Source organism: Micromys minutus (assembly GCF_963924665.1).
Source record: "Micromys minutus genome assembly, chromosome: X".
Taxonomy (NCBI): domain Eukaryota; kingdom Metazoa; phylum Chordata; class Mammalia; order Rodentia; family Muridae; genus Micromys; species Micromys minutus.
In genome coordinates this window covers 90,512,786-90,527,118 of record NC_137970.1, presented here as the reverse complement: position 1 = coordinate 90,527,118, position 14,333 = coordinate 90,512,786, and the positions used below count along the sequence as shown (strand labels likewise).

The window sequence follows — 14,333 nt, the reverse complement described above, 5'->3', positions numbered from 1 at the left end:
GTCCTTGTTTTAGGGAGCTTCTAAAATGACCCCAAATTATTCCTGCCTCCTAATAATCATACTCTTATATAATTCCCTTTCTTGACATGGGCGACACTAATTGACTCACTTCTAAGTAACATAAATAGCCACAGTGATGGTCTCTTATTTCCACCATAGGTGACGCTAGACTATGATTTTCACACACCCTTTCTTGCTAGGATTGTTCAATTGAGGAAGCAGATTCCTGTATTATAAAGGAGCCCTGTAGAGTGGCCAAAGGATAAAAGGAACTAAAAAATGTATTTGTATTAGTTTCCTACTGCAGCAGATCATAGATACTTGGAAAAAGTTTTCTATCACAGTCCTGGAGGTGAGAAGTTTAAAATCAAGATACTGGTAAGAAAGGCCATGCTCCTTCTGAAGGCTCTAGAAAATAATCTCTCAGTTTCCACAGCTTCTGGTGGCTCCTACGATCTGTGGGATTTCTTGGTTGTGACTATCTTACTCCAGTATATTCATCTGACCTTCCTCCTAATGTTTTTCTATGTAATCTCTTCTTTTCCCCCTTTAGTACACCTAGAAGCAGACTCTCTAGCCTCTGTGATGAGATTACAGTTTCACTTACACCCCTCATGCAACCTTGGGAGGCATCGACCTAAACCATGCTATTTTCCTTAGCTGGAGAAACTAGGAGATGGTAGGTGTCTGCTATTGTAAGCCCATTAAACTTTGGTTCACTTGCTTGTTTTTCCTCTTTTTTTTCTTGAGACTGAGTCTCAAGGCTGTTCCACACGCAGCCATGGCTGCCCTCAAAACTTACGCCAGTTTTCCTGGCCCAATCTCTTGAGTATTGGAAGTACAGGTATTAGCCACCATTCCTAGACAATGTGTTGGTGTGCTTTGCTGTGCAACAACAGATAAACAGTGCAACTGTGCCTGGCACAGTTTATTCAGTCTCTTGATGAATATGGAATTATCTTAGTCAAAAACCCATTTCTGACTATCTTAACAGCTGTTCAATCTTATATTGATTCCATATTGCCCCTAGTGGCCACCAAAAGAAAAATCAAATTTCCTCCTCTACCCAGCAATGTTTTTTATTTATTTATTTGCATTTTTCTTTTTATTAAAAAAACTACACAATTTATGCTCTATAAAAATCCAAATGATAGAAATGGGCACACAAAAAAAATCCCAGTCCCAAGCCCAGAAGTTCTATGTATCATTCTAGAAACATTCTGTCCATGTATAAATGTATTTACCATTATTAAGAAAAAAACAAAAACAAAAACAAAAACAGAAACTACGGGACCCTAATACGTTGCTTCACAACATGTTTTTTAAAACAACCATTTCGTGGTTGTTTTTCTCCATGTGTCCAGAAAGATTCATCAGAGCACTCTTTTTTAAAGGGCTGCTGCTTGGTCTGTGGGTAGAAACTTGGATTGTTCCCCAGTGTCTTACACACCGGGTTAAGGAGTAAAAAAACGTTTCCCTTGCAAATGGAAGCACAGTCTTATTGAAGAGAAATGCTTCGGGCAGAGTCTCATGATGAACTCCGACTTGCAAGCAGTATGGTGGGGGTGGCAGGCAGCAGACTGGAGCTTGCAGTATTCACTGCTTTGAGGCACAAGGCCCTGACTGTAGCAGTTCTGGTCTTCAACTCAGCACCTAACACTGTCTCATGAGCAACTGCAAATCACTCCAAGGAGTTAGGATTTTACAGAAAAAGGCCACCCAGTTCACGTCTAGAAACCATTAAATACCTCAGTAAGTATCTTCAGTATAACCCCTCATATTCATTTAATGGCAGTAAAATCCTTCAAAACAGTCCCAAAGAGCATGACTAGTCCGTCCACGATCCATAGCTAGACGTTTGCCCCAGAAGTGATTCACATCCTCTGAAGGGTCCAGACTGTACTCAGTCCCCAACCCCCACATCTGAACTACTCCCAGATCTAACATTTTGAACATCACGTTGGATTAGAGCTGCTCACAATGGCTTTTATTGTTTAACCCCATCAGCTGAAAAATCCTTTTAAAGAAAGTAATACGTCCCTGTACTCTGACTTAAGACTGCATGACCCTTTGATTCTTTGATGAAAATAGGAGCAACCAATCAGAATTTCGGTTTTATTGCTAAAGCCTTCTTGTTCACATCCACATTGTGATGACTCCACACAGCAGGAAAAACAATGACCCTTTAGCAAAAGAAAGCTGATTAGCCAAACGGCCGTCCACATTGAGGCAATTGTTTATATTCTGAAACAGCATAAGAGCCCGAAGAAGAATCTCATTTGCAGTTTGGCCGTCATAAAGGGAAAGGAATGAAGAATCCACTTGGGCACTCAGTGGTCCTTCTGTCATGGCTGGATTCTCAGACAATTTCAAAAGCAGCTTCGAAACCTGAACCTTAGTGCTTCCATTTCTGATAAGTAGCAGGTGGAGCAGGCCGGCGATGTAGCTGCTAAGCAAGTGCTGGTAGTCATTGGTGACCGTCATGCTTGTCAGCAGCTTAAGACTGCATTAGTCTCAGTCCACCCAGCTGCACCGCAGAGTTCAGGGGAGCATTAAAGATGTCCTTGCAGACCTGATGGACTTATATCTTTACCTTAGTTTGACTGTCAACATTCACACTCAGGTTATTTAGTGTGTTTAAAGCTTTCTCTTTAATACTTTGGTTCAGGGAGTTCCAGCAATGCTTTAAATAGAACAACTCAACAGTTAAGTCTTCTTAAGGTAACTTCATGTACAGTTGCTTATCAATTTTGAGGTTCTTTGATGTCTTAGGGTTTCTATTCCTGAACAAACATCATGACCAAGAAGCAAGTTGGGGAGAAAAGGGTTTATTCAGCTTACACTTCCATATTGCTGTTCATCACCAGAGGAAGTCAGGACTGGAAATCAAGCAGGTCAGGAAGCAGGAGCTGATGCAGAGGCCATGGAGGGATGTCACTTACTGGCTTGCTTTCCCTGGCTTGCTCAGCCTGCTTTCTTATAGAACCCAGGTCTACCAGCCCAGGGATGGCTCCACCCACAATGGGCTGGGCCCTCCCCCCTTGATCACTAGTTGAGAAAATGCCTTACAGCTGGATCTCATGGAGGCATTTCCTCAACTGAGGCTCTTTTCTCTGTGATAACTCCAGCTGTGTCAAATTGACATAAAACCAGCCAGTACATTCCACATACTCATTAGTCTTTCCCCTTTCAAGAGAGATTCCAGTCAGCCATTGAGTCTCCTACAATGTGAAGCTCCACACACAGACTGAGAAAGGGGTTGCAATATAGTGTGTTTTCATGTTTACATGTGCAAGTGCAAATGTTTATGTATGTACAAACCAGAGTTAAAGTCAGATGCCTTTCTATCATATTGTTGTTGTTGTTGGTTGGCTGGTTGGTTGGTTTTGGTTTTCTGAAACAGGGTTTTTCTGTGTAGCCCTGGCTGTCCTTGAACTCGCTCTTTAGACTAGGCTGGTGTCCAACGTAGAGATCTGACTGCCTCTGCCTCCCAAGTGCTGGGATTAAAGGTCTGTGTCACCACCACCCAGCTTTTTTTCTTTTAACTTTTTGACCCCCCCCAAAACACCATCTTAACCTGTGAGCTGCACCAGCACTGCTATCCAATACTGCACATGCATTTTCTCTGGGACCCCACTCTACAACTCAAACAGGTAGCTCCCATCCTCTTGAGTGGCTTGCTCAGTGTAGCCACTACCTTCATTTCAAACCTACATTCAGGCTTATCTCTATTAAAACCCACCAAGTTCATTGCTACTCTCCTGAGACCATTAACCAGCATACAGGACGGTCCTTTGACATGAGGCAACTTGAAAATTTGACGATGCCTACTTTCTGTGTGTGTTTTTTTTTTTTTTTTTTTTTTTGCCTTGCCGATAAAGATGGGGATTAGTACAGAGGTGAGGATGACACCCTGTGGAATTGTATGTTGTGTATTCACCGTAGCTGATTTGACAGCAGTAAAATGGAAAACAAATGTTTATTTCAAATACTCTCAGGCATCAAAAAAGAATGGCAGCCCCTTTCCCAATCTATTTTATGTCTCAACTTAGTTTTCAGCCACCAGTGTGTCACGCCGTAATGATGTTGTATTTTCTTACCTATACTCAGGGCTTCGCTCCAATTGCTCCACAGGTCGTTGTCATCAAAGCATAGCTTGTTTGTTTTGACTCTTACTCTGACTGTGTAGACAGTGTCAGCAAGAACACCAGGGAATATGAAACAACTTGGGCCCTTAGATATAAAATGCACAAAAATTTTATGAATTTATTCCCTTTAACTCTGCTGTTGAATTATAGCATAATTATTGGCCAAATTCTGTGTTGGATTAAGACTTGGATTACAATTCCATTGACTTTGACTCCCAAAAAGTATTGGCAATAGCCTACAGAGCAAAATGGTTTTTTTTTTTTCACCACACCAAGCACTTCAAATTCATACTGTGCCTGGCCTGCCCCACCCCCATTTACTTGGTGTTCAAGCCCAAATAAATACTCAAAGCTGTAATGACTGACCTCCATGTTTCTATCAGATTCAGAATTCTGACATTTGTCCTCTTCAACCTTGAAAAGAAAGTTTCAAATTAAAAAAAAAAGGCTTATGTCTTCAGCTATTTATAACAAACTTTCCTTGCATCCTATTACAAGACTATGTGGACTGAAGAGATGTCTCAGCAGCTAAGAGCACGTGCTGCTCTTCCAGATGAACAGAGTTAGATTCTAAGCCCCCGTGTCAGGCCAGTCACAACCACCTAACTCCATTATTCAGGAAATAAAATATAAATTGAGTTTTTTCAAAAATAGTAAAATAAAATTATTCATGCAAAAAATGGTGCTTAGTCTTAGTAGTCAAGCTTCTGTCAAAGAAATATTTTAAATTTAAATTTAAATTTTGTTTCAGTTTTAGTTTGTGTGCACCGGTGTTTTGCCTGATGTGTGTCTGTATGATGATGTTGTATCCCCTGCAACTGGAGTTACAAACAGTTGTGAGCTTTGGTGTTGGGAACTGAATCTTTGGGATTGTCTTTTAGAAGAGCAGCCAGAGCTCCTAACCACTGAGCTAGCTCTCTAAGCTCTCTAGCCCTTAAGCAAAAATCTTAATCCCAAGCTTGTGGCTTTAACTACTAGAGACCACTTTAGTACTCCTCTTAATAGTAGTAATAACCATTTTTCAACTGTCTAGAATGTGCTACAAAGATATTTCTCTAAGGGCTTCTGATGTAGTAGCTCATAATAACTCATGAAATTAGTATTATTAGAGCACACATTTTTGAGAAACTAAGGCCAAAGAAACATAAGTCACTTTCGCACAACTTTTATGTCAGTGTGACCTCAAAGGTCAGTCTCTATATCTTCAAATTGGACTAAGATTCCTTATACAAATCATCATTAAATAAGGGCTAGGTCTATAGCTCAGCAATAGAACACTTGCTTAGTATGCTTGAGGTCTTAGGTTCAAGCCCCAGTAGTTAAAAAAAAAAAACACTAAAGTCTTACTGAATTAAGTATATAAGTGTTACACACACAACATATATATATTATCATATACAATGATATATGATAAAATATGCAGTATATAACAATATATAATTATATTATACAAATATTGTATTATATGTATTATATATTATATAGATAACATAATATATTATACAAATCCAATAATGTATGTCATACTATGTTTATACACACATACACACACACATATATATATAAACTTCTGAACTAAAGAAAACTCATACACCAGGAATGTCATATACACAAATTCAACTATACTCTACTTGGAATTACTCTGTTTATGTGTTTGAGTTTAATTCTTTCTTTAAGCAGATGTTCACCAGCTGCTTCCTTGCTAAATGTTGCCAGCTCTTTGTGTGCTAATTCTGAAATTTGCTGATTAGACCCTTCTTTTTCTTTCTGAAAGACTACTTGAGGAGTTGTTTGTTGGAATTGCAGCTTGGGCAATGGGTAAACTAGATCACACTGTGATATAGTCAGAAGGAGCTTAGAACAGAACTTCGAATACGGTAGGAATTATTTTCTTATGCCTCCCCTTCCCTGAAAACTGTCTACTTGTGCTCTGTGTCCCTGTTTTCCTCCTTCCAACTGCATTAGCAGCTGCTGATCCATAAGTGAGGATTTACAGGGGATGAGATCAAATCACAGTGATTTGCTGACTCTGGTATTTGTATGTTTGGGAAATGGTCCAGGAAAGAAGAGACATTAGTCTGCAACTTGATCTCTCAAGTGGCACTTGACACTTGTGATGTCTCAGCAGGCCAGTGGTTCCAGAAATAGGACACAGACGCCACCTGCATGGCCTTTTCTCTGACTCTGTATGAACAAAGTGTGGAAACAATAGTCTTTCCTCATCCTTTAGCTCTTCACAAATGCCGCTGTGGGAATTTAGTGAGCGGCACTGAGTTCGAAAACAAGTAGTGGTATGCTGTAGTCTTTGATCTATATTTAAAAGTTCCTTTGACAGGGGCTGAAGAAAGGGCTCAGCCATTAAGAGCACTGCTTGCTCTTCCTGAGGAGCTGAGTTCAATTCCCATCAAACACAGGACAGCTTACAACTGTCTGTAACTCAAGGTGCAAGGTATCTGACATCCTCACACAGACATACATGCAGGCAAAATAAAATAAAAATAAAATGTAAAATAAAAATAAGTAAATTGCTTGATCTGTGCAGTGGTTGTACACACCTTTGATTCTAGCACTCAGGAGGCAGAGGCAGAGGCAGGCAGATCCCTGAGTTCAAGACCATCCTGATCTACAGAGTGAGTTCCAAGACAGCCAAGGCTACACAGAGAAACCATGTGTCAAACAAAACAAAGCATCTTTTTTTAGTTTTTATATTATGCATGAGTATTTTCCCTGCACGTATGCTACATGGTGCCTGCAAAGGACAGAAGATAGCATCAAATCACTGGAACTAGAATTACACCCATGTGGGTTCTGAAAACCAAACCCAAGCCTTCCAGAAAACCAACCAGTGCTCTCAACCACGAAGCCCCTTTTGCTTAAATCCAGATTCTTTTTTTTTTTTTTTTTTTTACCAGAAATATGGCCTATGGTGTAACTACAATTACAGGGATCAAATAACACGACATAATAGATCCACGGGCCTGGGTTTCTAATTGAGAGATTAGTGATTTCTAAATGAAGGAATTAAGAGAAAGCACTAATATACCTAGTAAGTAGTCACCATTCTGAACGTATAAGTTGTTGCTAGTACTGAGAACAGAACAAAGTTGACACTAGCCAATGCCTGCTGTGTACTTTCAGTGGAAAGACGAGTCATAAGTGTGATCAGGTTTGAAATGGCAGCATAACTGAGGGGCTAAATGAGTTAAGAGAAGCAGTACATGTCTCTGCAGTTGACACAGATGCACCGGGGGAGAGTACAGGCTGGAATGATCAAAATACTCACTTTGTTATCAATCTAAACACCCCCCCCACATCATTTCACTTTGAATGGGGACACCATGCTTTCTAACACTAACAATGACTGCATATGACTGCACAGTTTGATCTGCAAACACCCCGAAGGGCTCTGTTCTACTGTGGAGCAGGGGACTGCTTGTGGAGTTCAAGAATGTCAACACTTACTTATTTTACTAAGCATTTTAAGCGTTCCGTGATGAGCTAAAACAACTAGACCCAGAAAGTTTATCCATGTGCAAGATACTGGGTTCCTTTAAAATCTAATGTAAGGTGCTTTAATATGGAACTTCTAAAGGAACCAGGCAGGTGGCAAATAAAAGTGAGTGGTACACTCTGTGGTTTCAAGGCGCCACCTTATGGAAATAAACATATAGAAGGGTTTGATTTTTAAATCTGTACCCGAAACAGAGTTTAGGGGTTTTGTGTGTGTGTGTGTGTGTGAGAGAGAGAGAGAGAGAGAGAGAGACAGACAGACAGACAGACAGACAGACAGACAGAGACAGACAGGGGGATGTTGTGTATACATGTGTATACATGTGTGCACATGTACATATAGGCGTATGACTACTATGGCACATTTGTAGAGGAAAACTTGCAGGAGTTAGTTCTTCCCTTCTACCCATGTGGGTCCCAGAGATTGAACTCTGGTCATCAGGCTTAGCTGCAAACCTCTTTATCCACTGAGCTATCACACTGGGTGACACCACTTCTTTTAATTGAAATGTAGTAAGCAAAGAAACAAAATCTCACAAGAATCTATGAAGCTTAAAAACAATGGGACTGATGCCCTATGGTTGGTTACAGCATATTCTGGTGAAGACCCCACAGAGACTTCTAATTTGCATGCTTCAAATTGGTGTTTGGACAGCAGACATATGTGTAATCCAACAAACTCTGACCATTCCAATTTGACTGCATTTCTTGCCACAAACTCCATGAAAACTGAAATGCCTTTCCTAGGCCTCTACACACCTGCATGATTTTCTCTCTGCCTATTTTGTAGACATCTTTTCTACCATATTTTAGCCAGATCTGTCCTAGCACTGCTCATTTCAAGCTCATTCTTAACTCTGTGTTTTGTTGTTTTAAGCTTCTGTCCTTTCTGACTCCAGCATTCTGTTCTCCTCTCAAATGTCATTATTTCATGTGACTTCCTCACGGCCTTCTTCTAGTCATTCTACTTACCTGCCCGCTTGATTTTTGTCACAGTACACACCCTGAGAAATCAGTTTACACTCACCTGTTTTCTAATTGGCAATCTTTGTGAAGGAAAAAAAATAATAGTTGGAGTGAGTGACAGTGTCTACAACATGGCAGACAATAGCAATGCTTTAAGCAGTGTAAACCCTGCAGCCACTACTACAAGCCATCAAAACTTGCAACATGCCTTATTGTTTTTTTTTTTAAATTATCATCATGAACTCTCACAAATGTTAAGAGCTGCTCCTCATTATTATTTTAATGTAAGAAGTTCAAGTGAAAGAAAATACTCCAAGAAAAACTATGATCTAACAAAACCTACCTCTAAAGGATTATGATGATCAGTTTGAGTGCTATTGACTTCCACTTGATAAGATAAACATCTGCTAATAAAATTCTGTGGATTCTTCCACTGCACAAATAACGCACCATTTTTGAGGAAAAGATGTTTAATATGTGGAGGACCAGGTTTCACTGTAAGATAGAAGAAAGCAAATTAGTTTCTACATGTTTATTTAATTACCTGTATATAAGATGTGATTACATATGTAAACTCGATAATGAAGGTTCACAAAGTTAAATCAAAATAGGGCTGATGGCTTTTAATGGCTTCACATGATCTGATATAGAGTTTGAGAATTTCTGATTAGCCATAATTAGCAGAGGAAGTGTATTTAAATCTGCCCAGTAAAATGGATTTCAGGAGAGTCTTTGGGGTTATCTAGTAAATGACATGAACTCTGATCTGAGTATAGTCAGAAACTGATCAAGGTAGAATCAGGACATCTAGCTGCCACACAGAGAACAAAGAAGTTTTCTTAGATCCAGATGTGTTGCCTCCACACAAAATATGAGGTATAAAAGGCTTCTGTAGCTTTCCCTCACCAATGCAAATCCAAGACCACAATTTTAAAAGTACCATGGTCTCTATTACAAGCTACACCACAGCTGTGCTTTAAGTGAAACAAGCCAATCTAAAACTGTTCTGTGCTTCTACTCATGTGAAATGCTATAGTAGCTAGAGTCAAAAAAACAGAAAACAGAAAGGAACTGCCAAAAGCAGTGGGGAAGCATAATTCATGGGTACTATGCAACTAGGCAGAATTTCACTTTTGCATGATAAAAAAACTCATATATGCCAGGTGGTGGTGGCATACACCACTAATCCTAGAAGTCAGGAGGCAGAGGCAGACAGATCTCTGAGTTGGAGGCCAGTAGGGTCTACAGAGTGAGTTGCAGGCCAACCAGAAATCCACAAAGAAACCCTCTCTCACAAAACAAACAACAAAAAAATAAGAAAAGAAAAAAGAGAAAGATTTGTAGAGTCTGCTGTGCAACAATATGAATATACTTACTACTGTACTTACAACCCCAATTAAGGATAAAATATTTTTGAAAGTATTAGCCAGGTCAGTTTACTTTTGCAAAGGTGAACAATACTTAAGAACAAGGAGCAGAAGATAATGGGTCATTAACAGAAAATATGTAGAGGTCATTTTCTTGTCACGAAGAATTATTCTTTATATCACCATTAATTCCATCAAGAGCAGTAATGGCAAACCTTCAAACCCTACCTAAGATAGTTTGCCAAACAAGCAAGAAGAAAATGGAGGGCTTTGCTTCAGCCAATTCCATGTAATAAACTATCCTGACATCATTCTCTTGGCCTACATGCTAGGCTGCCTTTCGTCCCCTGATACAGCTGACTTCCAAGACTATGTGGAGAAATGATAAGCAGTGCCTTTGTCAAATGATGCCTCTTTTTTTTCTATAAATCATCTACTTGGCATTTAGTCAGAATCTGAGCTGTCTGGTAGGTTACTGCAACAAGTAAACCAATATACTGACATTATTTATACAAAATTGTTTTAGATACCTCATGTCTTTTGGCTCTTATGACATGTGATCAAAGGGGACTATATACTTCATTTTACAAATAAGAAAACACTCAAAAGGAGTCTATATGCTCTGACAAGATGGAGCACTAGATCTTCAACTAAATATTTGTTGTTCAAGCTGAAGACTTTTGCTGGTTAAATGTTTGTCAGCTTGACACAAACTAGAGTCATCTGGAAAAAGGGAACTCAATGGAGGAAGTGTGTCTATCAGACAGACCTGAAAGCATGTCTGAAGAGCACTTTGTTGATTCATGATTGATGTGGGAGGACCCAGCTCACTGTGAGCAGTGCCACCTCTGAGTAGGCTGAGCAGGACATAGGGAGAAAGCCAGTAATCAGCCTTCATTCATGGTTCCTCCCTTTGGGTTCCTGCCTTGAGTATCCTTCAGTGATAGGCTGTGGCAAGGAAATGTAAAGAAAAATATATCCTTTTTCCTCCCCAAGTTGTTTTTGACCAGTGTTTGACTAAAGGAACCGAGAAGCAAACTAATATTGGCCACTAACAAACCAACACTTAGACAATCCAGTCAAATATGGCTGTCCTAGATGTCATGACTGACAATACATGCACCACATGGAGTTCAATATCGTAGATATGGTGATGAGGACATAGTTCAGTAAACACGCATAGTTTAGCATTCACAGAGTCCTAAATTCAGTCCTCAGTATTACTACAAGAATGCTAGTTATACTCCAGGGGATATTGGATCCCATGAAAGCTTTTTCTAGCTGAAAGATTATTTCGGGAGTATATGATCTGATGAGCATCTACTCCAGAATATCAAAGTGAAAAGAGATATTTGAGTGAGACAACCCATGCTGCAATCATAGCTATATAGTTAATTGTCCTGTAAGTCAACAAGAAGACTACATGCAGTACTCATGTTCCAGAAGTACCGTTACCAAGCTTGCTTCTCAAAGCATCTATCAAAGAAAAGCTTATGTAAATGCAGTCTCTTGTTTTGGGAAGATCTTACAACTAAACATCATCTTCAACTATTTGTTTTAACGATTCAAAAGTCAGGACAATCTTGTATTCATGCTGCCCAAGAAGGTTTTGGAAACTCACCATAAGAAGTTGAAGACACTATTTTGTAGGATGGCCTAATTTTCCCAGCATTATCCTTGACCATTATTTGAATGTTGTGATGTTCAAAACTAGATTCCACTTTAGTCAATTTAAAGGAACAACCAATGTGTTGACCTTCTCTATATATGTTTTCACATTGAAGACTTTTTGCCAGGCTGCTGTACCTACAAGATAAAATGAGACAACACTGTTATTTTGAACAAGGTCAAGAGGCAAGGGTAGCCATTATTTTAATGGCTGAAAGAAACTTCCATGGAATGAGATATCTTATTGCAAGGCATGCTATCTGTTTTTAAAAGTCCATTTTCTAGTGTGCCTCATTTCATATTCTAGATGAAAAGACCATCCTTTGTTGATGGGTATCAGCATTCACTATAGTATAGCCATGAACAGTGGAATCCTGACCTTCCTCTTCTGTATGAGGGAAGAAGTTCTGAAGGAAGGATGACAAGTTTTACACCTTCTGAAAATGCATATATACCGAACCCTCATAGTTCCCCCGTGCTCTGCTCTGCTTATGCTCTCTTTGCCTTCTTAGTTTGTTTACCTCCTTCTTCTCTGCTCCCAGTGGTGGAAGGGTCACTGGCATCCTTCTCTACTTCTGGTGTGTGTGTGTGTGTGTGTGTGTGTGTGTGTGTGTGTGTGTGTGTGTGTGTATGTGTGTATATATCCATATGTGTGTGAGCAGATATGGATGCAAAGGCAAGAGGGCAATGTTGGATATTTTTCTCAATTGCTCTCCACTTCCTGAGACAGAGTCTCTCACTGAACTAGTAGTTTTGGTTACAGTTACTGATCAGCCCCAGGAATCCTTTCATCTTCTCCACCCCAGTATTAGGATTAAAGACATATACCACTGTACCCAGACTAAAAAAATGAGTGCTAAGTATCTGAATGCAAGCTGTCATGCTTACAAGGTAAGCAGTATATTGATGAAGCCGTCTCCTCTGCCCCTTCTCTATTTTCAATTTCCTTGTGCACTCATTCTTAGTTTGTGACCCCCATCCTTTGATTTTAATTTGACTTCTGGGGAACACCTAAACCTGACAATTTACCTAAGAATTCTTTCCAGAGATTTTCACCCCTAGATAGTGTCTCACTATGTAGGTCTGGCTGTCTTGGAAATCACTCTGTAGACCAGACTGGCCTGGAAATTACAGGGATCCACCTGCTTCTGCCTCCTGAATTCTAGGATTAAAGACAGCTATCACCAGGCTGTGGTGTATCCCAGATTTCTAACTATCCTGTCTGAGTGTCTCATTTTCCCCTCTTGCCTCAGAGTCATTGTCTGAAGACGCTTTACGTGCCCTTTCCCTACCCGCATAAACACTGATCTGCCATTTCTATCACTCTTTGCATTTCTGCCACTCAGAGTTCATTTTCTCTCTGGTTCTTAGATACTTTGAAATGACCCCCCTTTCTCTCTGTCTGTCTCTGTCTCTCTGTTTCTCTCTCTCTCCATTCGATCACCAAATTCTGTTCCCCAGATTTGCTTAGAGTCTTATCTTCTGTGATAACCTCACTGGCCACCCCTTGAATTCATGATCTCACTGTTATAGACTTCATATTTGACCTCCATAATTTTTAATGTCCTCTAATTACTGCAAGTCAACATTCATCAAAATTCACTGAGCTGCTAGACTGGAGCTGTTCAGGTCACACTCTTTCCAATATGAAACTACCCCTTGGGATACACAATGGCTTTCTAAGTAGTCCCTCTACCATCTGGCTTTCATGAGTGGTACTGCTGGTACCCTAAATCTAATTTCATTTCTACACACACCCAATGACTATGAGCACCTAGCCAATGAATAGTATTCATTTCTCTCTCTCTCTCTCTCCTTCTCTCTCTCTCTCTCCCTCTTCCCTCCCTCCCTCCCTCCCTTCCCCCCCTCTCTCTGCCCCCTCATGTTTGTCTCCCTCCAAGTCCCTGACCCCCCTCCCATCTTCTCTCTCTCATATCAGCTCTCAGGGACTTCTGGTTTTAAGAATTAGTACAAGATAGTGTCAAGTCTTACATCATCCGCAGCAACAACTGGAATTGTGCAGATTCTGCAGAAAATGAATACATTTTGATAAAGAACAGAGAATCTCAAACCCTTGACCTGTAGCCTCAAAATTATCTGTAGTTTTTCCTGAGCTCAGGAATCTGAACTCCTAAAAACACTACAAAGAAGTGTTCTGTTACAGAAAATGTCTTTCAAGAGACCGTTCATTTCTTTGCGTTGTTGTTTTTTAGACATAGGGTCTTAAAGAATAGACTGTCCTCAATCTCACTATGTAGTCAAGCTAAACTTGAACTCCTGGCATCTTCCACCCTCCACCTCCAAAGTGCTGTGATTATAAGCATGTGCCACCATGATCGTCTAACAGCACAAAACCTTTCCTCTTAGTTGTTAGTCTCTATGGATCATAGAAAAAGAATTTTAAAAAATTAAATTGCTGTCATGAGTGCTTTGGGGATTAAACAGTCCTGGAATGTTTTCCACCCAAAACAGAAACTAAAGCTACTAATAACATTTTTTCTTACATAACAAAAAGCTGTGATTAATGTGCCTTTGAAAAGACAATGAAAGGAACTCAATGTATAATCTTTTAGCTTCATCTTTCATTTTGTCTCTTTGAGAGTTCATATATGCTTGTGGACTCTGAAGATGACTGATTGGGTGGGGGCAGGGGGCTGGGGATGCCTTAAATTCA

At 39.9% G+C, this 14,333-nt stretch overlaps 1 protein-coding gene and 1 pseudogene across 2 annotated transcripts in view; both read right to left on the bottom strand.

Annotated features, from left to right (window-relative positions):
- The window catches only part of IL13RA1 (interleukin 13 receptor subunit alpha 1), a 58,376-nt gene that overhangs the window by 19,497 nt on the left and 24,546 nt on the right, over positions 1–14,333 (bottom strand). Inside the window, exons 5-8 of the mRNA XM_080910360.1 lie at positions 11,613–11,797; positions 8,968–9,119; positions 4,515–4,562; positions 4,101–4,233 (exon numbers count right to left, since the gene is read on the bottom strand). Coding sequence (XP_080766486.1) covers positions 4,101–4,233; positions 4,515–4,562; positions 8,968–9,119; positions 11,613–11,797 — 518 coding nt within the window. The remainder of the gene's footprint in view (positions 1–4,100; positions 4,234–4,514; positions 4,563–8,967; positions 9,120–11,612; positions 11,798–14,333) is intronic.
- On the bottom strand, positions 2,137–3,751 carry LOC308415804 (armadillo repeat-containing protein 10-like; annotated as a pseudogene). The gene is made up of 2 exons: positions 3,698–3,751; positions 2,137–2,683 (listed from the first exon to the last, which is right to left on the bottom strand). The product of its transcript is annotated as an armadillo repeat-containing protein 10-like (transcript).